General features: G+C 37.2%; 1 protein-coding gene and 1 pseudogene across 1 annotated transcript; both read right to left on the bottom strand.

Moving 5' to 3' along the window:
• Positions 1 to 193: 193 nt before the first annotated feature.
• Positions 194 to 20,547, bottom strand: LOC103702606 (ubinuclein-1). The gene is given in 16 exon segments (XM_008785095.3): positions 194 to 878; positions 5,981 to 6,082; positions 6,609 to 6,656; positions 7,023 to 7,163; positions 7,393 to 7,518; positions 7,903 to 7,989; positions 10,981 to 11,102; positions 11,216 to 11,315; positions 13,235 to 13,453; positions 13,456 to 13,824; positions 13,826 to 13,856; positions 17,285 to 17,361; positions 18,506 to 18,598; positions 18,778 to 18,861; positions 19,964 to 20,023; positions 20,026 to 20,547. Coding segments are annotated over 16 exon segments (2,400 nt in total). The 5' UTR covers positions 20,266 to 20,547; the 3' UTR covers positions 194 to 377.
• A 4,956-nt stretch (positions 20,548 to 25,503) lies between these two features.
• Positions 25,504 to 26,841, bottom strand: LOC103702604 (annotated as a pseudogene).
• Positions 26,842 to 27,239: the final 398 nt, after the last annotated feature.

Below are 27,239 nucleotides of genomic sequence, written 5' to 3'. Positions count from 1 at the left end.
CGGGGTTTAAGCAGCATAACTATTGCTTAAACTACAGCAGCAGCAGCAGGTTGCTTGCTGGCTCATCCTCTACCCAGAACAGGAGACTACTCAGCAATTGATCAGCTGGGACAAGGCTCATCCCAAGGTCGTCACTTACCACAGAAGGATGGATTCCAGGAATACGGTTTTAAGAACCACAGCAGCAGCAGCATAACAAGGAAAATGATTCAATTGGTAGCAAGTAATTATTTTGCGTTCTAGTTAGAAGCAAAATAGGGACAGCCATATATCTCCTCATGGTTATATTGGGAAGAGAATCTGCATTATACTACACAGTTGCTCACAAAAGAATTGACTGGAAGAGGCATATTTCGTAATGCTATGATGAACCAGAATCAGCTTGCTTGGTCAGAATCTGGAACTCCAGGCAGCGGAATGCTTGGTTTAGACTGCTGACTAACATCTGTGTCATCTGTAAGCTTTTCAGATTTGTGCCTTTCCTTGGTATGCTGAGAAGGAACCTTAAGAGGATGAACATGGATTTCCCCCAAGTCTGATTCTGACTTCCTCTTCATCTTCTTTTTCATATCGACAACAGCTTTGCTGCCATCGTCGGGGATTACACTCATGCTACCTCCTTTAGCCTTGTCAGGATTTTTCAGTACATGTTGCTGTCCGGAATCACTTGAAAGTGGAGTAGGATCAGTAATTCTGCCTAATGAGGCAGGCAATTGATTGGATACTAACTTGTCCGGAGAAACAAGAAATGGACCAGTAGGGTCAGTAACTGGTCTCTCTTGTCCAGCTCGTGCTTGAGAAGCTGGCCCCGGGTTAGTCTCCTCTACCCTAACTGCTGCAGCCAATTTTTTCCTCTTGATCCTCTCCTCATCACGAACCTGAAGTTACATCAAAAAAAAAAAAAATGGCACTTCATGCACAAAAACGTGACAAACTGTGAACTAAAACAGCTCAGTTGCAGAACATTTAAAAAAGGATACAAATGAGAAGTTTTGATCAAATAACATTCTCTGATCCATATTATGCAACTTTCAGTAATTTATTACCTCGTTGCCAATCTGAACAAGCAGAAAAGCAGAATGTTATAGGTGATGGCAAGAATATCTCCCCAGACTGGGAAGGATTTACAATAGATAGATTACACAGGTCTTTTATATTTACTACTCAACTTGCCTATAATTTGCATGTTTTTTCTCTAGTGTAAAAAGCTCTAGGAAGTTACTCTAAAAAAACTAAATCAGAGATCGAGTTTCAGAAATATATTTTATGGTCCATCCCCCATCCCCACCACCAAATAAGTAGGGAAAAGGCTTTATCTGCACAGAGATACTTCAATGGTCATGTACCAGAGGCTTAAGATAAATACCTTCCACTTTCCTACTTACGAAATTGGGAAAATTATCAAATCCACAGATGTCTAGTCTATTTCTAGAAATACATTAAAAAATCAAACTAACTGTAGGGTAGATGCAATAGGACTTAGATAATGGTTTTAACTGTATTAGTCAGGCTAGCAGAGGATTCTTTTCCATAAGAAAAGCTGGTTACTTCACATCCTTTCAACAGTTAATTTTCTGTTTTGATGGTGTGGAGGCACCACCACTAAGGTTCAAATCCATGATATCTCTCAAGTTGAGATGGGTGCCAACTAGCCAATATAAGGCTGATTCTCTCTCTCTCTCTCTCTCTTTCTCTCTCTGTATGTGTGTGTCGAGGGCGGGGCATGAGGGGGAGGGAGGGAGAGGAGAACCTATGCAAGTTTATATAAAACAATAAATTATGATAGTCATTGGTGTCTTTTTACCCACAAAAACCAGCAAATGAACAATTGTGCTCCTTGTAGGACATCCAACAAACGTTAGGAAGGGGATTCACAGTAATCATAAGAAAGGATGTCAAAGAAAGAGCACAAAGAGAAAGTAACATGAGGATTACCTTTAAATTGTACCCTTAAATTATCAACAAAATGTTAACAACTTGTTAGAGCACATGTGGCCATCAAATTACATCACCCACGCACCTAGAATAGACACACCAACCTGCTTTGATTAGCTTGTCTTCACTTGTATATTGTTGAATTTGTCAAACTCAAGTTAGCCCAAACGCCAAAAAACTTGCATGTAGATAATAACAACTCCACTAGAAAAGAAAAAGACTCAAGAATGTACCCTTTCAGAGACTTCAACTTTAATCTCTTGTATTTATTTGCATAGTTTTGTCGACTTTTTTTCTTATTTATATATAGCGCTTTTAACATATAATGTGAACTTCAAAATGAGCCCATCAACCATTGCCTGCATTAGACTGAAGAGAATACCATTAACCAAGATTGTGAATGACCCATACACCCTGTTTGTGTCTTCCAATCAGATGGCTGGTCAATGGTCAGACGGGAGAGTCCAGAGTTAAAGCAAGAGAAAAAAATAGGAATAGCACATCAGTTTCGGTAACATAAAGCCTAATATTAGGACAAGGCAGTTGGATGGTGCCTTTGACAATATAGATGACTCCCTTGCACAGGACATGGTATTTCTTCTCCATGCCAAAGATTTTCTCTTTTGAGATCCATTTATGCAAGTATCTGAAGCAAGTTAACTAGAGATATACTATGCATTCAGAGTGCGATATCTAGCACATGTGTACTCAGATTTGGTGGTCTGAATGTATGAAAGCTCCAATTCATTTGCTATGCACATTAAGAAGAGGAGCAACTAACAGAGCAAATAAATCCACGACAAAAGATTTATCCTCAAATGCAGGAGCTATATGAAATTAGCGAATATTCAGTGAAGTCAGCAAGAGAAATCCAATAAACTTGGATCAAAGAATATTTGCATATCAGATCAAAGGATACTTTTCTCCCTTCACTATACATGCATTCATTACCCACAGGGGTTAATTGAATTTGATAAAATGCTCCTTAAAGTAATGACAATAGATAAATTGTTGTAGGTCAGAATGTAAAGCTTCAGAAGCAATCTTGTAGAATAAATTAAGGCCTATAAGGCAAAAGCTACACTTTAACCCTTTAAAAGACGAACAAAAGGCACTAGCAAATCACATTAAAATCTTCCAATCTCCATAAAAAATACTCAAGAATACACAGCAAGTCATCAAAAAAGAACAATGGGGCCTAAACATTTACATTTCCCTTGAATTTTATCTCGATACTTCTTTTTGATGTTGGTGAGTATCTCTTAAAGAAAATGTTTTCACTTGGCTTTGTTTACACCAAAATTTTACTATCAAAAAAATATAAAATCACTCTCATTCACCAATGCCTCTCTCCATTATGACATATATGAGATCAGTCACCCTTCCGGTCTTATGCCTAGGGGTAGCAACCAGTCGGACCACAGGAAGATCAAATAGTAAGGCCTAACTGGCCTGAATCACCTGATCTGACCCACCAATACATCACATTTCTCTAACCTAAAGCAGTCTGCAGGTCAAAACAAGCTGACATTAACCCAACCTAGGAAGGGATGAACTGGGAAGAGAACAAATGAGAGGTGGCTGGAGGTGGTTGAGAAGCCTGTGATGGGCAATGGGTGATGTTGATGTCATGGGAGTGGTGGAGATCATGCAAGAGGTGTGAGATAGAAGAGAAAGGAAGGCTGGAAGAAATTGGATTGGCAGAAGGCTCACAAGGACCACGGACAGTTTGATCCACCACAAGCTGCCTCACGTCTTCCTCTGTTGAGGATGACAGGATATCCTTGGAGATGTCTGCTGCAAGGGGGTGCAAAAATTGACCCAACCTGGAAAGTGACCTAACCCTGTTCGGGTCGCATTTGCGTCAAGTTTTATTAAGTTTGGGTCAGGTATGGGTCAGATTTTTCGACTGGACCTTAAATTGGTCAGGTATGGGTCAGATTTGACCCAACTTGGGTCATGACAGTAAAGTCTTGTTTGGGTTAAGATAATTCAGGTTTGGTTGAGTCATGACCTTGGGTAAGGATCCTATCATTGATCTTTTTCTAATATTAGTTCAATTCATTTTGGAAATGAGTCATTAAAAGCGATTAGGAGTTTGTCAGACAGGTTAGGTTGGGCTGACCAAGGTCATGGGGCCTTGCAGGTTAGACTATATACGAGTTAAATGGGTCAAATAGGGTCGTAAGGATTAACTTGTCGGTGGGTATGGGTCGAAGTGTGTCTAGGTTGGGTCGAGTACTAAATCGAGGTTTCATGTGTTTTCCTAACTTGACCTGACACAAACCTGACCAAGCCAAGCCATTGCCACCCCTACCACCGCCATGCAGGCAATAACCCTCTTTAGGAGTGCAGGAAGGATGCCACCTACTGCTCCATCATGATGGCCATCATTGAGATGCAATGAATATGACAGCAAAGAGTTCTTTTTCCAACCCCACCTTTGAAAGGCCACTTGTGTCAGATGGTGACCAAATGTCACTATATGCACAGTTGGTGTTGTCATCTAATGCCATTAGAGGGAGAGAAAGGGCGCACGAGAGGTTACTTGGAGGACAACAAGGAAATGGGAGAGAAAGGAGGGAAGGTATTGGGTTGGCATTAGGAGTAGGAAGAATAATGATAATAGAGAGAAAGGAGAAGAAATAAGAGATTGAAGTGGGAGGGTTTGAGCTAGGTTATGAATTTATTTTCCACAGAAAGTACAAATGTACTATATTTTAACAAATAAATATAAGTGTTATTATATGTGATAAAAGATGAATGAATTAGATGGTTGTAAATCTAAGAGTCAAAATCCTCTAAAAGAAAACCTACATGAACCGACCCACCAGTAGATTATGACTACTGGACCCTTACTTATCCTGCGAACCCAACAGATCAAGTTAGGCAAGTTGAGTTGGGTTGTTTTACACCATACGAAATCCAGTATGCTTATGATCGAATCATGTAGAATATTTATCAATTTTATCTTTTGCATATACACCAACATATGAGCTGGGTACTAACATATTATAGAGACAAGCAGGAGACCAAGAATCAAGGCTCCCCAGGACACATCTAAAAGTTGAAAATTCTTAAATTTAACTGCACTAATCATTTTCTTCTTACCAGACATTAATCTTATAATACCTTAGAAGTTCCTTGTCTATGTTACTTACATGCATGGTCACGACTATGCCGTGACTTAATTAATGGGTAGACTCAACTGCCTATGTATATGCATGAATTTCTAGTTGCACTAGTTCTCATCCTCAGCCATATTCCAATATGTTCGCTTGCAAACAAAATGGAAAATTTTAATATATGAAACTGATAAAAGTACAAGATTATTTTCTTGACGTGACTTGAAATGTGGAAAAATTAGCATGATCTCTTTGCCTTATTCCGATCAAAATAGTCAACCGAATGGAGCAAAAGATTTTGAATTTAAGAGAGATGTTTTCCCTATATTTTGATATTTATTTTTTTCCCCCATTTGATTGCCAATCCTTAAGAAGAGGAATATTTTGAGTTTCTGTTCTCTTCCCTAGTAATCAAACCTATAATATTGCTAACAACTCAAAGTTGACTTTATCTCATGCCAAGAAAGGTTCAGTTTTTCTGCTTTACCATGTAATTTATCAATCCGCTTTTTTTCAACATCGATTTCCTATTAAAAATGTTTGCATTCATAGTCTTTATAAAAATGAACCACAACTTTCTCCAACATAGACAGAAAATATTTCCAATTACAAATGAGGACTTCAATCTATAATGCAATTGAAGTAGAGGATTTATGCCATTGACACTAGATAAATTATAAAACCATGACATACATGATTTCAATGTGATAATATATAAGTACTCAACAAGTAAAAAAAGTACTATTTAAAACAAATGACAGGTATGATGATAGAGGTCTGTAGCAGTTCATTTACGCATCATAGCATTACATGTCTGGAAGAACTCATACTTGTATGAAAAGTAACGAATAATAAGAGGTCAGATTCATGGAACAAGAGAGAGTTATGCACATGTAAGAAAATAATAGGGAAATGAAGACCTTATTCTGCCTGTATAATGCCCTCTTTCGCTCCTTGGATCTGTATATAGCATCTTTGATTCCAACATTGTCCATGTAACCATGTGGCCACAACTCTGCAAGCTGGAATCCAGAAAAAAGCATGAGTCAAAAGATATATAACATAAGTCAAATCAAAAGACTGCTTCATCAAGAGATATAAATGAGGCAAAATGCAACATTTTCATTAGAAGAAACTTCTTCCACAGATCAAACATTAAAACAAAGACAGGCAAGAAAGGTCAAGCAATCATCAAATAATAACGAACAATCAAGAAGCGACAATTAGGCCAGAAACCACCTACAAATTCTTAAAAAAATGAAAAGGATGCAATCATAACCAAAATAAAGCAAGAAATTTTACGCTTGAAGTAAACAAATTTAATCAGCTAATGATCAAAATTATCCAAACAGAAATGTCAAAATAAAACAAAATAAAATAAAAAAAAACAAAAAACAGAATGTATAAAAGCTAAAAAAAAATCAATAAGAACAATTGTGTCTAAATTTTAAGTATTTGAATGATCAATGATTCAAGCATGGTTGAATCTCAGATCAACAGAATTTCTACAAGAAAATGTTTAAAATATAAAAATAGGATCAGGACTACCTCAACATATAGCTTCCTGCTTTGAGGGCCTTTATCTTCATCCATCCCCTGAAATGGAAGATAGTTTAGAAAGTGATGCGATAGTCTCAAATCAATTTTTTGGGGAGATCAGAATTGAAACGAAATAATGAGAATGAATAACAGAGGGAATATGAGTTATTTTAAACTGGCCAACAAAAGGCAGGGATCTTTTTTTGGATTAAGATAATACAGTAAACCATAGGAGGAGAACCATTCATAACACACCTTCGGAACACTTAACCCATAACCTAAGAAAGGTTAAAGCATGCAGCATAGTATCATTTCTCAAAAACACTCTCCTCTCGAATCCACCTCACACTTTTACTCCCTTCTTTTCAAGATAAATCCCACAGCCAAAAAAAAAAAAGAAATCAAGTGAGGATAATTTTGTACCTCAACATATAAATCATAGAGATCACAGATCTTGTCTTCCAGTGCAGTATCCATGCTATATTTTCCTTTTAGAGCTCTTCTTTCATCATTATTGATAACCTCCTGGAAGTCATCAGCTGAAATGTCCTGCAGCTCAGCCACCTGTTGAAGAAAGAAGCACTTAGATATAGATGGGTAATTAATGAAATAAAGTAGTGCATGTTGAATTCAACTTCTTAAACATAGAACTTAAGATGTTGAATTCAACTTTTGAGATGCATGTCTTTGCTATATATCATACAACAGTAATTGTAGTATAAAATTATAGAAATTTCTGTTTGTTTCATGACTTCACAAGATGCTTCCGTTTTAATAGTATCTATAAGCTTACGTGAGAGTTCAGGTTCGAGACACGTGCTCTGATCAGTTCATGGACTTCTTTTTTAGTTTGCTGGAATCTATCAGCTTTCTGTTGTTTTGCTGAAAGACCTAATTCAACCATCTCCTTCATGTTTCTCTGTGATGCAATTTAGTAGGTTAGTATCTAGAAAATTTTATATTGAACCAGGATTGAGTATCCTACTGCAATAAACAAAAAAAAAAAAATACATATATCAAATAATAAAACCAATAAGAGACTTGTTGAAAGATATATAGCATTCAAATTTGTTATTTGGAGAAAGTTAAGTGCACAGGAAAACAGATCTGTGTGACCCCTGCTGAAACGATGTCAGTTTTGTAATGCATACATGGGCAAAGAGAATTTTCAAAATTACTTTTTATGTGAGAAAATCAAAGCAGGAAATTGATATCATAATTCACTGACTACAGGTGGCATTAGCTTTTCTAAGTATTACATAATTCACTGACTACAATGGAAATTAGCTTCTATAATTATTACCTTCAATGTCTTCCGCTGCACCAAGTGACCAAGAATACCCATAAGACGATCAATTAACTCATCTTCTGAGACCTTGGCTTGGCTTGCCTGTGATAACATTGAAATGTAGTTCATTATAAAAGTCAAGACATCTAGAAAGTAAAAGTTATAGAATTTGTGTAAACGACAGAAACAAAACAATGATAAGAGCACAGCAAGAAAAAATTCACATAGCCTACCCCGAACTGCTGGTTGGAGCCTGTTTTAAGTATTAGAATGTAGAGAGCTCATGAAAGAATTTTTAGAGGTAGTATACCTAAAGGGCTAGGGCATAAAAGTCAACTCCCCAAGGATCTAGGTTCCAGACGACATATACAATATTATTGTGACAGCAACATAGTGTGTGCATATCACTACAGAACCCTCATTGGTATTGATCATAATGCAGATTGATGCAATTTTGCATGAGTCATACTGTGAATATTGCTGAACCTGCCAAATTGATAAGCTGCATTTAGGTGGACCCAGTTACCATTATATGTGTCAGATTTCTTTTATTTTGTTCAAGCTTCTTGTCATTGTTTTTGCTGATAAAAATTCAATACAATGATAGATCATATCTATTTGCTGGTTAATTTTCTTTAGTAAACATAAGATTTTTATGACCTATTTATCAGCAATTGGTATTTTCTTTTTGAACGAAGATGATAAGTTTTCTTAGATGAGTCAAATTGATATTTGACTGCCAAAAGTAAGGTCCAACTTCCTTTCATAAAGAATCAGATGTATCCTATATGCACCTAACTTGAGCTGTCATATCATATCATAATATGCTGGTTATATATCTTTTGTTAGTAATTTGTATCATTCAATTATGCCATATGCAAAGTGCTGACACATCACATAGTAGTGCAAAATTCAGCGCCAATCATAGAATGTCATTGGCACAATACATGATGCTTCAATCATAGCAACTCCAACAGAAAATCTCAGTGCAAATAATTATTGTGTACAATATGGCCACAGGAACATGCAACCACATATTGATAGGATATCATCAACACAATACAAGGATGTTGCGGTCAAAGTTGTTACAATCGACAAGCCAAATCACAAGTGTTGAACTACATTATCGAGCCCGATCCACCAACATAATAAGTTCAACATTACTTAAGTTGACTCTCCTTTCACCCCATCAGTTGTGAATCTAATATATATATATATATACATAGTAAAGTGGAGGCTCTGCTTCAACAGAGCTCTCTGTTCGCCACCTGCACAGATATTAGGGCTCACCATTCGCTATATGTCCAAATATTATTTACTTTCATGTGGAAACACATCCAACGTGACATGCATTGACCAGCCGTCAACTTGCTGGTGCGCGGAGTTATGCTATAAAAGGGAAGGGGTCCCGCTGGCATGGAAATTATCACATAAACATTTAACATTATAGACCAAGAAAGATTAAGGGTTAAGGTCTACTAAAGTGCACGTTGTCTCTTAAATATTTTAAGAAAGACATGAGTCTTCTCTTTCCTCATATGACAAAATGCATGAAAATAATAAAAAAATAATATAAATTAATTTTTTTGAATTAATGTAAACAAATGAATTTTGAAAAAATATTTAGTCAAAATAATGCAAATGAAAATAATATTTGTTATTGATATAAAATCAACTATTACAATATGTTATAAGAGATTCATTTATCGAAAATAAGAAATTTATTCTTCAAGAGAGAAGGTATTAAGATCTTATAAACTTATTATGAGCAAAGAATTTTTGATGAATATGATTAGTTCTCATCAAGAGTAGGTCTAAACATTTCGTCACGTGGAACCCCATATTAATAATGTTATTAATTAAGCTCTTTATTTTAGATAATAAGTATAATTTTTATTTAATATGGTTCTTTATGAAAATATAGCAATATAATATCATTAATAAGAAGTTTATTATCCTATTAAACTGTATTAAATAAAGAATTTTTCATCAGTATTACTAAATTAATACATAAATTAAAGACATTATTAATGGCCATATTGTTTAATGTATGATGATATTAATAAAAAATATTTTTATTGGTATGGTATCTTATCCATATCCTGCGTGGGTCATTAGGGTACACTAATAACTTATTAAGTTCTAATACTTTCTATGATCATGATCTTACATAAAAGTAAAAAGTACAACCACTAATGACCTTGTTATATTGCATTTAAATATCTCCTAGATGCAATATTTTTCTATTTCTCATTATATGTAGGTTGGATCATGATCTTATTATTTCACTATATTGACACACACACACACACCATTAGAATTTTGTATAGTTATAGTACAGCATAATATTAATATAAAAAATTTATTTTAGAAAATAACTACTTTTATATCTATTATGTTTTATTCTATTTCTATTATCCATTCTATTGTATCTATTCTATATTACATTTCAAGAATAGTTGGAAAAGGGAGAAAATACACCCTGCGCATTGTGCAGGTTATATACTAGTTTCTAGCTAAAGCTGACTCACTATAGTAGCCGTAAAGCAGCTGCAGAAAAGAAGATGCAACAAATAGACTATATGACCCCGTCAATTTTGGCATCAATCATGGAGCCTTCAGCGCACCCCCACCCCCCCCACCCCCCCCAAACAACACAAAACAAGCACATATGAAAAACACCAAAGGGGAAAAATCTACTTTTGCAGACAATATCAACATGCCATCCCCTGTGGCTTAAAACTCTCTGAGATAGTTGCCGCTAACATTAGTCAATACTGTTTTTAAGACACAGCAGAGTCTACATGGGAAGCCATATACATTCCTAAAAAAGCCTATTGGAAGCCTCAAATATGCAAGATGAAAATGATGGTGAAGGCATTCCAGCTAATCACTAGAAATTATTCATGCAGATATGTGATACGAAGGAAGTGCAGAGGGTATAAATCATGAAAGGATTAAATTTGACCTCTAAGTTAGATAACAGAATTAAAAATGTAAAAGATGATGAGGCTATGGGACCAAGTATTCATTAGGTAGAACACTACTAAAAGCATTAGCTGGAGACAAGGAATGAGATTACTCAGCAATTACCGACAATCTTGCAACTTTAGCAAGCTTCTGTTTTACTTCCTGAGGAAGCCTCCTTTTAACTCCTTGAGATGAAGGATCTATTTCCTGAACCGTTTCCTGAACATAAATACTTGGTGGTCTGGCTGCAGGAAAAATTCAGAACAATAACAATGAGATCTGAGTTGCTTCCAATGGTACTCCATAAGTCTAAGCCTCAACAAAAAGTACTACAGTTTTGAATCATCAAACGACTCACACTCTGCCACTATCTTTTCTAGGTCCCGAATGGCTCGTTCAAGTGTTGTGCCTTTCGGTCTAACAGTGGAGCCTTCCTTCACCCTTGTGAATGTTGGTTGCTGCAAGACATAAAAAACAACCCAAAAAATGGATTATGCTATATATGAAAGAAGAGTGATGTGCTCAGCAAGAGATTTAGCATCCAGTCCAACTGTAGTATCAGGTATTGAAGAAGATGGCATTTATAATCTATTATGTTGCACCAGACCTCAGAAAACTAGGGCAAAAAAGTTTTTTTCTGTTTTTGACAATATTGTCATAAGTAGTGTTACATGAGAGCTATGCTGCTAGTTGCAAAGGTAAGTAGCAAAGTGCTAGAAACAGCAAATAGGTGTAAACCATCCCTCAGGTGCTGAGTTCCACCATATCAATGTCCACTGGGATTCTCATTTAACTGCAAAAGGGCTCCTTTCAAGTTTAAAAGCATAAACCACTGTTTGATAGATGGTCCATCCTCCAATAAGAGAAACAAGGAGGTAACAATTAACATGCAACAGACCTTTATTAGATGAAAAGACAATTTACCTTATAGCTAATACTAACAAGAGCATATGACCTTATATGTAATAGATAGCCAAAGAATAGCAATAAATACAATTTAGTAGATGAATATGTAAAAAATGGAATGAAGGAAATATAGGAGTAAAGAAGTCCAAACAAAATCTCTTAAGACTCAGGAACATCATATTTAGCTTGTAAAAATATAAAATTTATAATTCTTAAGGATCAATCTTAGAATATAATCATACTATACACAGAGAAAACACATGGCTGGACAAGTTCAGGATCAGTAATTTTCTTTGATCTAATCTATTAGATCAAGTAGAAAGAGGTTGCAGAGCGTTGTTTGGGCATTACAGGCTAGCAAGACTTTTCGTGGACTTCTACAAGACTTAAGCAACAGGAGTAAGACTGCTCTATATCAAATGGATCAGAACATCAGGCATTTAAGGCAGTTCAGTCACATAAGAAGAATTTTGCACAAAGGAAATGCTGCAATTAATGTATAAGCATGAATGATACAACTATAAATCAAATAATAGGAAGTTTAAGGGTTTCACCAGTCTACCCAAAGAAGAGAAGTAGGATGAAGGAGAACCCCCTTGTGTAGCACTTTCGCAGATCATAAGAAATCAAATTAGGTTTGACTTTTATATAAGTCTGGCATATCACAAGCCGATCAGACTAAAGAGAAGGTAGCAAAATATCAAATAAAAAAATGGACCTCCACATCTCCAAGCATTTTTCTTTACCATGATTTCATATAACTAAGACAACTGGAAAGGTATGTGTCTTTATTTTTAATACTACAAAGCACACTGCGAAAAGTTTAATGAGAACCATTTATTCTGAAGATGTCAGGATGTATTTTTATAGAGCTGATAAGAATGGAAGATTTGAAAATTCAAGCATAGAAACAAACTAGCAGTCCACTTCTCAGATCTGCAGCTAAACAGAGGCACTGATGCCCATCCTCGAGGGTATCTCATGAAGAAGCAGTCCTACCATGCAGTTACATCATTCCACCAAAATACTACTGTCAAATAATAAAATTGTGGGAATTTCTAACATCATCAATAACAGAAACATACCAAAATAATCAACCGATTCTGCAGCACTTCATAGTTCTAATGGGATTTAATGCTTAGGATATCGAAAAGCTGTTTCCCAAGTTACAAATTGTTATAGATGGTAGGTCCATTTAGCCACGTCAGAGAAAATTGATCGAGAGGTCCAAGATGAAAATAAAGCTCATAAAAAATTGTGCTGAAGAGCTGGAGGCCATTTATATAAGTTAAGAGCAGACAGTACAACTTCAACAAGACTATGAAAAGTTTCAAATATTCATAACAAGTAAAAATGTTTAAAAAGAAATTTGAGGAACAAAGTAGAAGCCAAGCAGAGAAAGCAGAAAAAGAATCACGTTACAGTAAAAATGTTGTGCATTCTAAAAATTTTAACTATGACAAGTGCTTACTGCTTGCGTAGTATAGACACTCCCAGAAGAATTCATGTCAGAAAATTCGCCAGTTCCATATTTCTCCTTGCGCCGTATTTTAGCTGATACTTCTTCGTTCTCACCATTCAGCAATCTCCTGGATTGAAATTCAACTTGAGAAGAAACACCCTTGTCCCGAGATGTCTGATACATGGGATCAAAAGAATCGCCAGTTCCTCTTGATTTATGAGTGAGGTCCTGGATGGCATCAACCCAGCTTTATGGTTATCAAAATCTTTTGATTCCAATGGTAGTGATGAGATATCCTTATTTGGTAGTTTCACAGAAGGAGGATTTTCCAAATTGATGGTGAGAACAGCAGACCTTTTGTTGTAGGCTCCTGTAGGGGCATTCAGTTTATTGTCTGCAAGTTTGTTTTCCTCATAATAATTTTCGACATATGGAAGAGCCAGAACTTTAGCAGGGCTTGATAATTTCTTTCCCACCAATGGTGCATTCCTTGCAGCAGCCTTGATTCGCATATTACCCATGTTTATGGATTCACTGGGAACATGATCATGATCCCTTTCCCCACGAACCTTTGTTGACTCTTTTCTTCTCCTTTTCTTTTGGTGCCACATCAGGTGATGCCATAGGCTCACTGATACAAAAAGAAAAAAATGTATTAAGATGTTTTGCTCATTATCATTTATCAAACCAATATCAATGAAAGACATCCATTGTCTTATATTGTCACTTAAGAAATTGTACGTGGCCAAAATTAGGTAATTCTTGTTAATTTCATATGACTGGAAAAATTCACAAAGATTACATTTATAGGAAACTTTAAATGTTGACATAAAATTGAATTTTTTTAATCAAGACATCAATACAAAAGTTTTAATTAAACCTCCGGACATAATTATGCTACGACAATTTAATGTAAAAGGAATGCAGCTAAAGTGAAAGATGGTCCATTTTATTTTGGAGGAAATCTGTCAAGTTTACAGCATTGATCTTTCTAAAAAGGAGTTCTCTTAGGATGTGTTGTGCAAGCTAATATCCAGGATATTAGTAGTAATTGTCTCCTAATCTCAGCAAGTGCATCCTAGGTTCCATTCAAGGTTTTCATCTTGGCTGAGATCTCAGTTTGTATCAGTATTGGGCACTCACCAATACGAATACACATGAAATATCAGTCCTTATTATCCCAGCAGATATAAACCGAGATATCCAAGACATTGGCCAATGCAATATCGACAGATCAGCCAATTTTTCCAATGACTTTTTTTACTTCTTTAGATAGATTTTTATCAACCAATCTCAAAATTAATGCTTCAATATAGTTGCTAATCTAGGTATATTATATTGGCCGAGATTCTGATATCTCGATTCCAACATACTGGTCAAAATCTCAAAAATCTTGGTCTTCAATGTTTTCCTGCCTTCAATCTCAGCTGAAATAAACTAAAATCTTAGTTCATCTTGATCTCCGTTGCTGACCGAGATGTCTTAGCTTCTTCATATCTTGGTGTCACTAGAGCAAAATTACTATGAGCAGGGACAAACAAGGTGACTGGGCAATTGATGTAGTTAGAATCTCTACAGCATTCACAAAACAGTGCGCCTTTTGGTACATCTGCTGATGCTACTGGGGTGTCACCTGGGTACCAGGGGAACCACCTAGTAGACAAGCCACAAGATGCTGGGAAGACCCTTGCCTGGACCATCATACACACTGATAAACTCAGGCATGCATGCATGCAATCCATAAATAAATACATACACACATAAATACCAACATAAAATAGATAGGTAAATAGATAGACAGACGAACAGATATATAGATCAATTCATACGAAATTATGTAAGTAGGTAGCATAAATAAGTACGCATACATACAACATAAGTAAACACATGGAAGAAGATTATGGCCATGAAGCACTTGAAAGTTGAAACAGATGTGCAGCAAGTCCAAATTTGCGTAAAAACTTCCAATACTAATTAACAAGCGCAGTCATAAGTAAACAAACTGCCTCATTCAAGAACGCATTCTGAAAACTATGTTACTTTTAGGAACAACAAATCAAGTATTAAAAGTGCAGAAAAGTTGGCCCTCTGGATGATTGCTGAGAAATTTACCGGCCTTAACAGGGAAGAAGCATGAGGAAAGAAAAAGAGAATGCAGCAGGATGATGTCTTACACGAATTCAAATAAGAAAAATTCACGTATCTCAATAAAAAATAACTATTAATATCTGGTAAGAGAAGCATAGTCTTCTTTCCCCAACCACGTTCCACAGGCAAACAATAAAAATAAAATTGTGCAACCATATAAAGAGCATAAATTTGATTTATATTTGTAACAAATCAATAAGATGATTCTAGCATGGAGGACAGCAAGCTTGGGAAAACAGTGGCTATTATATCTTCACTTTATTCGTGCAAATGACAAAAGATTAGGATAAAGAGGTAAAGAAAATGGCTACAAATATCCATAGACAGATCAGAATGATATGACATCAATCATAAACAGGCAGATTCGTCAAGATTCAGTATAGCAGTTCAACAAATTTCATTGGATTCTATCTAGAATCTGATTGAAGGCTTGCAATTTATTTTGTTTTAGAGGAGGGACCTAGAAACCATTTCTCATTTAAGAAGTTTTAATTTAACTGTTCTGAGACAACATGAGAATTATAAGATTATAGCTGGGAGCATACCTGTAATCATCTGAGTGAAATAAAGCAGCCAGACTCTGAAAGCAAACAAGCAAGCTGGCGGGAGTCTTAATTGGATCAACAGTCATCGACAGGCATACATTCAAGAACCTCCCTAGGCTACTTTTGGACATCTATATGGGCAATTTCTTAGTCATCAACAAACCTCAGAACTGGTTGTCCTAAGGGTATCTAAGGTTGTTCTGACTGCTGAAAACTATGGAAAGGAAAAAGGGAAATGAAAAGGATATCCATGAAAAAGGAAAAAGAGTAGCCAAATTTGTAAAATCCATTTATGTATTAGTTTAGCTTTCGAAACATCCGAACAGTTAACTCAAAATTTGCTAAATTTTTAGTTCACCAAAGCCTTTTCCAAATCTAGCCTATTTCCAAATTTTACAAGCTTTTTAATATATTCTCATATTGGGTTTTGTGTCTGTTGTCTATCTTCAATTTTGTTAATTTCAAAACAGTGTTCATCTTCAAATTTCCCTTAGCCGAAATGGTCAATTGTCCCTTCTTGGGTGGTCAGAAGTAAACAAGCTTGTTAAATGTGTGCCGCTTCTCTCATATGGACCTTGAGTTCTAGCAAAAGGATGCCCTCCTTTTGACGTCCATTGCCACAATATCACCTTGGTTTAAGGGGTGCAGCCTCAAATCTTTTCATCTAAAGACAGTTCTTTTGTACATTTACCTACAAAGGAATTTCGACATCCAAGACTTATAATATTGAGCTGGTAGAAAGGCTATACAAGTCTATTGAAATTGTACGCAAAGAACTTCCTCAAATCAAACACAAATCTCATTTAAATCACCACAAATAGAAGTAAACTTTGAAGCTATTTCTAAGCAAATAAGGTTACACAAGTGTTGGGTTACTTCTTTCCATGAAAAGATGAGCAATTTCATACATGATTGAGTAATGTTACTCAAGAGTCAAGCCGTAGGATACAGGTGCTGTGTCAAGAGTCCAGGCATCCTAAAGGAAATCTTACATGAGAAGCTTTAAGAAATCTGACATAGAGGCGCAAGTAAGTTTTAAATGTGTACAAATATGTAAGACTATATGTGTATAACAAATAATAAATAGGATTAATGGCTTAATAATTTTATAAAATATGACAAAAATTTCACCAAATGTAACGTAGAAGTGCCAAAAGGTACATATGAAGTGATGGTGACATCATGATATTTGAGATAAAGTTCAAGTCTAACATGTCAAGACATCCAAATAAGAATTAGACTGCAGTTTTCGGAAATATAAGAATACCTACGTTAGAATGTCATTCTACCACTAGATCAAGATTTTACAAAAACATAACAAGATGTAGATGCAATCATAACTGCAAATGCTCAAGAGAAAACTTACACATGTTCTAACTTCCCTTTATTGACAAAATATCCATCATGTTTGGTTCTCAATTTGTCAACTTGAAAATACTCATCCTGCAAGAAAGCCATATATAACATAAGACGGAAGGGAAATCAGCCAACAAAAATAATCCAATAAGATTTACAAATGATAATTGTTGATATCAGCATAACAATGGCTGACATATCTCGTAAAAAACATTATATAAACTAGTGAAAATTGGTTGCTATCATCATCTTATTTTTCGAAATAATGACTCATACATTTTATTTTGAACCCGGCCATATCATAAAGGAAGAGGACACAAACTAATTTAAGCAAAAAACTTCTGTTATATCTTTCACTTTGTATAAATTTATGTGTTGAGACACAAACTAAGTACATTATGTAATGGCAGATTTCAGTTGCTCTTAAACAGCATATGCTTTTAGGTTCCATGTTGCAGAGCAGCATGTCCAATCATGTTGCAAACCTTTTGTATCCCCTGCAATGTTATTTAGCATACCAGCTCCAGATTCAGTTCGCCTCCTAATTCCTAGACACATCATAAATGAGTTGACTCGAGACTTTATTGGAATAAAGGAGACTTTTGACAACCTTACCATGGAAGTAATTGCAGAGAATCAGACTGGAACCATCGTAATATATATATATATATATATATAAAATTACCAATTATAAGTTTACTATTCTTTGGTGACAAGACTAATGCAAGCATATCAAACAATAAACCTATCGAATACTAGAGTTTCCAAGTTCTCCATGATCTTGAGTTCCAATCTCAATGCAAACAAAATTATATGATTTTGCTGCATGCCCTGGTGCAGTTCTATGTACTTTCCAATAAACAACCATTAACTATTATTATGTGGCAAAATAAATAAATCATTGTAAAAGTATCTGAGATAGAAAGATACAAATATCCATCTAATCAATTGACAGGTGACTCGTCCTCAGCATTCTTTTAAAACACCAGTTACGATTAATAAAATTGTTTCCTGAAATATGGACATTAACAATGAGCAGAAAAAGATCTGTAAACCACTTAAGTGGAAGTCATGGCTATGATACCATGGTGAAGTAATAGAAATAGCAAATTTGTGAGTCATTTATGAAGTCCATGTTTAAAGGAATACTATGTCAGCATAAAGCTTCGAGAATGCTCCTTAACATCACAAGAATAATTCTATAACAAATAGAAAAGATAAGTAAACTAACCAATTCGGCATCATCAATGAAAGAATCCTCAGTGTCATATTGATCATCATCTGGAGTATCATCAAGATCCTCCTCATCACTGCTTTGTTTGCCCTGAAATCAAGAACTTCATGAGTTAATAAAATTATCATCCACTCAATCACATCCCAACAACATATCATACCGAACGATCATTACATTAAGCTAATGAACTTCTAATGCTACATAGATACTTCTTTCCTATTACTCTCAATGCATTAGACCACAAATTAACTATATGACACACTTCATACCACGTACAGGCGTTCAATCTTCTCAATAACAGCACTAAAACGATTTGGAGGTGGTACTGCATCTTTTAGCTCATTTTCCACAGTCTGAACACAAAGAACAAGCCAAAGTTAAGGTAATTGTTAAATGGCAATTCAGATAAATCTACCAAACACAAACTTACAGTTACAGAACAGAAACTGAATAAATCATGTCCTGCATACAAACAGAGGGACCAATGCTACAGACAGCAATGATCATTTCCATGAAAACAGACAAGTATGCAATTGAAAGATATAATACAAATTCAATGGAAGAGAATGATTTGCCTGTGGTCATGATGAGCATATCTTTCTTAAGGTCAGTAAAACTCTGTACTCTAATTTATAATTAGCTCCCATCTATTTGAGATTTTTTTTGTGTGTGAATTCTCCTTCGCAAATTGTTCCTATCAAAGGCTAAAAACTCATTGAAAACAAATTGTTTCAAATTTTTTTGCTCGCAAACTATTGGTCTTGAATATGTATTTATCAAAGGCTAAAATTCTCCTTCAAGAATTGTTTCTATCTACTTTAGTTATAGATATAAATATATATAATGATCCATGTTGAGTATTAGTTTTGATTTTAGTTAGTGATATATTTACATAATTTCATAGCGCAACTAGGAGAAAATCGTGTAAAGGTTATCAACAGCAACTTAGTACAAAAGAACTTGTTGAAACATATCCTCTAAAGAACATGTTAAGCTCCCTCCCTCGAGCAAAATCCTGGCTCCACCACTGACTACTCGACAGGTTAGGATCAATATTATGTCCTCTTCGAAAAGATATAGAATATTAGAAGATGTTTGTATTCCAATTATCCACTCAATCATAAGTTCATAACCAATCTCACCTCATTCTTCCAAGAGGTACTGACAATAGCACTACTGAATTCAGAAGCAGATAATGGTGTGCGTAGGTCAATAGACGGGCAACTTAACTCAATTAAAGAAAACAAGACAGCTGAGAAGTTCAGCGACAGGCACATTGTAAGCATCCTAAAGCTCATCTATGATCCAACAAAAAGTATTCAAATCCAAAACAACAGCACAGATAAAACAATTTGCATCGTATAAACCCTAGAAAGAGCAAAAGCAACATGAATCTCGAACAATATCAAAACCAAAAGGGCAAAAGGAACAAAACTAAAGCCGGTGAAACCCTACCGCAGCAGCGGCGGCGGCGGGGGGACCAAGGGCAGGGTCGACCCAGAAGGAGGGAAAGCATCAGTGCCCTTGCCGGATTCCCTGAGGAGCTTCTTCCAGGAGACGATGGTGGTCTCGCCGGGCCGCAGCTCCACCGAGAACCGCTGCCGCTCGGTGGCCGGCACCGGGGGCGGCGGTGGCGGCGCCTCCTTCGGGGGGTTGGAGGAGGAGGAGACCGCGGGCGGCGGGGCGGAGGGGACGGTGGAGGAGGAGGAGGAAGCCCTAGCGGCGACGATCGCGGTCCCGCCCTTATCCTCGTCCATTGTCGCGGCAGGGGGGGGGGAGGGAGAAGGGGAAGGGTTGGATTCTAGGGCATCCAAGATCGGGGGAGCTCTTCTTCTACTTATAGGGAGGAGGGGGGCATCGAGGATTTGGGGATCGGCAGCGGTGGTGGCCGGGGGAGACCATTCGACGGGGAGGGACTGAAGGAACGCTCCTCTCCCCCCCTCTCTCTCTCTCTCGCCTCGCTCGAGCGCTCGGACGCGGAAACAGGAGCGCACCTCTTGCGCGGGATTGTCCTAACGCCCGGACCTTCCGTACATCAAGAATCTGGCCCTTCCTTTATATATATATATATATATATATATATATATATATATATATGTAACAGTGGGGGCTGGCAGTCTGGCACCTGAAGGATCGAGGTATAGTCAACGAGATTAAAAAAAAAAAAAAATGGCACAAAGAAAAAGTGTAGATATGTAATTCTTCCAAATAAAATTTCTAGAATGTTGAGCCGTAAAAAAAGCGATCCAGTTAATAGCACTCTTTTTGTAAACATGTGCGGCTTGATAGGAGCCACGGTTTCCAAGAGTCTGCAGATGTTGTAGAGCAGCGGCATTCCGGTAGCAGCACAACCCCAACCTCGAACCTACTCTATCACTATGGCCGAGTTCCCTCGAGAAAAATATGGTCCGCACCCAATACACATATGGCATAGATTATGCCCTTTCATGTAGCTCAAAGTTTGACACTGACGACAGATGTGTCGAAGATCCGACGACCGCCAGCGGTCACTAGTCTAGCGTCGTAGTCTTTGATAGCAAATTCTACACCACTATTGCCCCAAATAGACTCTAACACACCCAATTTGAGTTTCTTCCCCATCTGCTATCTAATGCTGTTAGCATCGTCTCTAAGGATGAAACCATCCTTGACGGTGAACATAACCCTAGCTTAAGCTATTGCCGCCTCACCTCCCATGACACCCTCATTAAGTCCTCCAGTTGCGGCAACGTCGACGCGTTCTCTTCTCGTTTTCGTGAGCTCCCCACCCGCAATGCCTTTTCTTGAAGACTCTCATCAACTCTTTCGTTGTTTACACCAATCCACTGAAGGCTGAGGAAGAGATCGTTCTCGTTCGGCATTGTGCAGAGCTGCCTACTACCTTATCAATTTCGCTGATGATATCATCAAATCCATGGCTCGGTGTGGCCCATATCTTAACACAATCACTTCCTTGATCATGATTGCTGACCTTTTATGAGGCAAAGATGAATGAGGAAATATGGGGTGTTGGTTGTGGATCACATGCTTGAAGAAAGTTTACTGCAAGTTATCAAAGCTTATACTTGGAGCATTCATGGGTATTGCTTGGACGAAATAATCTAAGTGGCCAGGAGAATTGATTAGCATAAAGGAAAGCCTTGGGTGGCCAATAGATATGGTAGTGGGCTGATCAAGGAGCTTTGTGGAATTGTGGAGATTCAATGATGTGGAGAAGGTCTTCAAGGAAAATGCATCAAAGCGTGCAGAGCAAATAAGTTTGCCAATAAACCGGAGTTTGAAGTTATATATTAAATATCCTTTTTCATTGCCTTTGTTACAACTTGAACATTTGAGAGGCTAAAAACTTGTTGAAGAGAGGAATGCTGCATTGGAATGGGATGTTGATGTCTTGGACCATTAGTCTTCTAAAGCTATTGAGTGATATAATTCAAAAGTTCTACTATTTTGGATTGCTCTTCTTGAGTCTTGAAGTATGTTAGTCTTCTTTTGGGGGATCCAAATCCTTGATTTTTCCATTAAAAAAGATCTTCTTGGGGCTCTCTCATTGGCATTTTTGCTTCCAAGGTCCATTTTCTTGTTTCTTTCTAAAAGTTAATTGCCTCGTTTGCTAGAGATGGCCTTTCAAGTCTTGCGGGACTGGTGGTAGTGGTGATGCTCCTAGTATACTATCATGTGGCAATAAGGAAGGTGACATGCTACAGCTGAATTTGGAGCGGGTATGCCAGGACAGACTTGCCCCCTCTAGTCCATGATATCTATCATCTTGTGAGGCAGTTTGACTCCTTCCGAGTCTCGTATGTCTTTCGGGAGGCGAACAGTGCGGCAGACTGGGTCGCCTCCTTTGCAGCACATCATTTTGGGGCCGTCTCATGAGGGGTCTTGGAGCATGTGCCGGTGGCAGTAAAGCATGTTTTATCCTCTGATTATTCTGGGTGTACTCATGGCATGTAGTAAGACGCCGGTTCACCAAAGAAAAAGGGAAAAAAAAAGAGAAGAAAGGTGACATGCTTAGGTCTTATGCTGATCAGGCTGCGAAAAGAGGTGAAATTAATTAGTGACTTTAGGATAATGGGAGATAGAATGATGCTCAACACTTGGCCTTTTAGGAAGATGATATATAGGATTTAGAATACGAGGAGGGGTGGAACATTTCTCTATGTTCCTTGTGGCATTTGGCTTACTAGAAGCTTTAGTCTCACCAACTGCATGACCTTGTACTTGGCCAAAGGAGTTGTTATTTCCTTTTTTTTTTAGCTTCTAATGCATTGTTGGGCTGTACCTTTACACCCTTAGCCCTAACCCCACTGCCGAACTTAGCAGGCTTTGCTGCAGAGGCACTTCATAAAGAGAGTCGGACAGCAGGAACACTTGAGTAACTTGAAGGTCTAATTTAAAGTATCTCAGCTTAGAAGGATTAGCATGAAGGTCATGAAAAGTCAAGGGGTCAAACTATAAAATCATACAACTCATCAAAATTTTTATATCTTAAATATTTTCATAAAATATTTTTAATATAATAAACTACATCAAAGTATACAAGCTGTACGTTATTCAATTACCCATAAATGATCATTAGATAATAATTTATTAAACAAGTCTATGTAATATATTGGGTTTTATGCAAAGAGACTTTGAATTATTATTTTTTTTTGATGCGAACGTTTTGAATATGTTTGTTTACAATGAGTGGCATAGATTGTTTATTTGCATTAGATTCTTTATTTGGGTATCCCATCATAAATTTAACTACAAGACAAAGGTGGTATATCTTCTTATACTATATGTCTCAAAAAAAATAGAATATTTATGAAATATCTTATCATTGACAAACTTTTCAAAGTGAGACCATGCACTATAGTTAAAAGCACTGTTATACTTTCTGTTTATCTTCAAAAAGAAGTCATCAATACCTAATTACAGTGTCACTAATTACAACTACGTATTGCACTAGGATAAGGTAAATTCAAGCAAGTTAAAAAAAAAAAAAAAGCAGAGAAAAAATTGAATACACCAAGGACAAAATAGTCAGCAGTGAAGATGGCGAACCCTTCTTTAGCACCAAAGTTAGCCACTCCCCACTACGGAAAAAAACAATTATTTTCGATATCCAACTGCTGATGTTAGAGAGAAGCGTCAGCAATTTGGTTGGTGTGTCAAAATTTACCGATACTTTTAAATAACGTTGAGAGATATCTATGCTTTCTTTAAAGCATCAGCGGGAGCCTAACTCAGAGGATGCTTCCCAAACCATGCCCACGCCCTGCCTTGGTTAATAGCCTTCGTGCCCACACTGATGCAGGTGATGTCATCCTCCTCTTCCAGGATGACCATGTCGGAGGCCTTCAAATCCTCCAGGATGGCCAGTGGGTCGATGTCCAACCATTAGCCAACGCTCTCTAGCTGAAATGGTAACAGAAGGTTGGGCATTGCATCCTTCTACAGTCCATCTCTCAGTGCCGCCATCGACCCTGCAAAGAAGTTGCTTGAAGGCCAAAAAATGAAAGAAAAGAAGAAGTTAAAGAAGAAGATGCTACTACATATCCTAAGTTTGTGTTTGGCGATTACATGTCCTAAGTTTGTGTTTGGCGATTACATGACTGTGTACACAAAGCAGAAGTTCTTACCTAAGGAGCCAAGGTTTCAAGCTGCGAGAGATACGTGAAGGAAGAGAGAAACCTGACGGTGAAGATGTTGGTTTCGTTTGTATATTAGACACAGTGATACTAGAATGAAATATGTTGTCGTAGTCTCCCATCTAAAGGAGTGGAAGCTGTGAGCTCCATGGTGGGTGGTGCCTTGTAGAAAGGTTTCAAACTGAAAGTACAGCTATTGTTAAGAAATGCTCTTCTTTTGTTGTGAAAAAGAATGTTGGCTAATGCTTGATACTGAAAGTACACTGTTTTTATATACGGATAAAGAAAGTGTAACCTTGTGAAATGAGGCTTATCATAGTGGTCACATCTCTTGCTTACTAGCAACCTAAGTTCAATGATCGATTCTTGGATGGTGAATTCTGAAAAATCTAAGTAATCATAGTAGTACATCTCGCTCGAGAAAGAAAAAAAGGTTTAGTGTTGGCTAATGCTTGATTATGACATTCCTATGCTACGATAGTGGTGGTAATAAAACTTGCGGTAATTTTTCATCTCTTTCGTGTGTTGTATCTTCTCCTCTCAATTAGAAGCGGAAAAGGTACAAGAATTTTTTGTGTTTGGACGCATTAAGACGCCACCATGTAGGGAGAAAAGGAGGTATCTGAGAGACTGAGTAGAAGCAGAGAGATAAGGGAGAAATTAGCAGGGAACCTTGGCCTGAAGGACTGCCAATAGAATTCAGTGCAACAGTGAACTATGAAGGATGTTGTAATCCGTTTGAATCCAAAAAGGAGGAGAGGGGGTGTGGTTGAGAATAAAAAAGGAAAAGAAATGAACTCATTCTGGATGGCCAGTAAATTAAGAATTCAGAATCAACTAATACGAAAGAGAAGACACACAGTGCTTCTTGTGCACAGATTTTTTCTCATGGTCAGGCAACTCAAGCACCTTCGTAACACCTGAAACACAGCTTAGGCAGCAGTTCACCTGCGAGGGAGTCTCATCCAATGCATCATAAATCCATCTCAATCAACAATCATATTTTCAGGTCAGGTTAAAAATCAACAGTCCATGAAGTAACCAAAACTAGAAGCATGAACCCATTTCTCCTGACTAGGAGTACAGAAATCAAATTGAGAGCAAAGGAGCTTGAGTGAGAAACATGAGAACTGAAAATCATATGGATTATAGGAAAGACAATGATATCAACTTATTCTCCCCATCTTTGACATTCCATATCTTCGCTGTATCATACTTCTATCTAAATACTCATAGTCTTATGTTCCAAACAAAATCAAACCAAGTGACATGAAAGATTAAGAAACAAGCAGTCTGGAAAAATTACCAGGAGTTCAAGGTTGTTCTTTGATTTAGTTGTCTATTGGAAATGCACTGCTACTAAAAAATTCTTTCTCCAGTTGCGAATGCTAAGAATGCAAAAGAACTTAATATGCAGAGGAAGCCTGGAATAAAGAATACAGGTTTCCAACTTTCGGGGCTCAAAAGATCCATATTGGCACTCTGCGCTGCCTCAAGCACCTTTCCTGTGAGCCCAACACCAACAATACCAGCTAATGTCCCAGCTATATTGGAAAATCCCAACACAATTCCTGCATAATTTGGAGGAACATCCAAATGATTCACAGCAAACCCAGCTCTTCCTAGTGCCAAGAAACCAAGAGAAGCTGAAGAACAGAATACAGTTCCTGCGGAAGTTCTGAGTAATAGGAGGGCCATTAAAGCAAAGGAAGCACCTACGAAACCTACAGTATTCAAAAATTTTCTGGTCTTAGTCACAGACAAGATCCTCTTGGTAATCAGATAATCTGCTATCACTCCACCTGTACTGGAAAAAATAAACATATTAAAATAAGGCAGCATCTTAGTTGACCCCATTTCCTGAAGACTAAGGCGAAGGCCAAGTTCAAAATATGTTGGCAACCAGTTCATCAGCACATATAATGTATAATGGAAGGTGAAACTATTAAACAGTATAGTGCAAATTGGCAAGTTGATGATAATTTTCTTCCATGGGATCTTAGGACATGTTGAGAACTCCCGCCATTTTGCATTTTCATCTTTTGATGTGCCCCTGAGTCATCTTTCAATTTCATAACTGGCAATAAGGACTCCTTGAAACCAGCAGATGCTGCATTAAGATTATCAGAACAAGGTGGATCTTGTAAAAATTTGAACCAAAGAAAAGACCATATCGCACCCAAAGCTGCCTCGGCCAAAAAAACTGATTGGGGACCTTTAAATTTCACCAAACTTGGCAGAAGAAGCATGGCACTTGCTGCGCCTAGATACATCCGACATTGTGAGAGATACAGAGAGGGAACGCTCAGGGGATGGTACCCATTGTGCCAAAACTGTGCGAATGGAAGGAAAAATGAAGCCTCGTGCCACCCCAACAAGGAGGCGGGCTATCACCAGGACATATACTCGGTTAGGATCTAGTGGAACTAGAGCACATATGAGAGACCACATAATAAACGACAGCAGTAGAACATGTCTTCCCCCTATGCACTGTGCTATCCAATCACCAGGCACCTGTGACAAGGCATAGCCATAATGGAATGTTGAAAGTATGAAACCCTTGCTTGACTGATTCACACCAGCAGCATTTGCAGCTGTGGTGTATGCAATTGAGAAGCCCATACGCTCAAAATAGCATATATTGGTGCAGATGAAGGTCAGAAGGACAATTTCATAACGCTTTGGAAAATACATTCTTATAATGTTTCAATGCTCTGTGCTTTATTTTCCCATAAAAGTGCTCTACGCTTTAATCCTATAACAGCCGTGATGTGGATCATGCCTTCTGGTCTTCCATGTTTCTTCACCAACTTTACAACTTCTATAAAAGTCTCACTATTTCATACTTACGATGGAGAAACTTTAAGCTTGCAATTTCCATAGTTTTCCGATAGTTTTAGATAATCGTACCCTCCTCAGGCCTGGTGTGAGCCTCGTGCACTAGGCTGCCATTTTTTAAATAATCATAGAGAATCTGAAATCATAACTTCGCATCAAAATTATTGAATATTTTTTTATTATTAAATATAGATTATAGGAGATCAATAGCCATCATAAAAGAATTTTCTAAATTTATAAGCAGAGATTCAGAACCT

This window comes from Phoenix dactylifera, chromosome 1 (assembly GCF_009389715.1).
Source record: "Phoenix dactylifera cultivar Barhee BC4 chromosome 1, palm_55x_up_171113_PBpolish2nd_filt_p, whole genome shotgun sequence".
NCBI lineage: Eukaryota > Viridiplantae > Streptophyta > Magnoliopsida > Arecales > Arecaceae > Phoenix > Phoenix dactylifera.
Note: the sequence above shows the minus strand (reverse complement) of the source record. Positions and strands in the feature narration are given on the sequence as shown.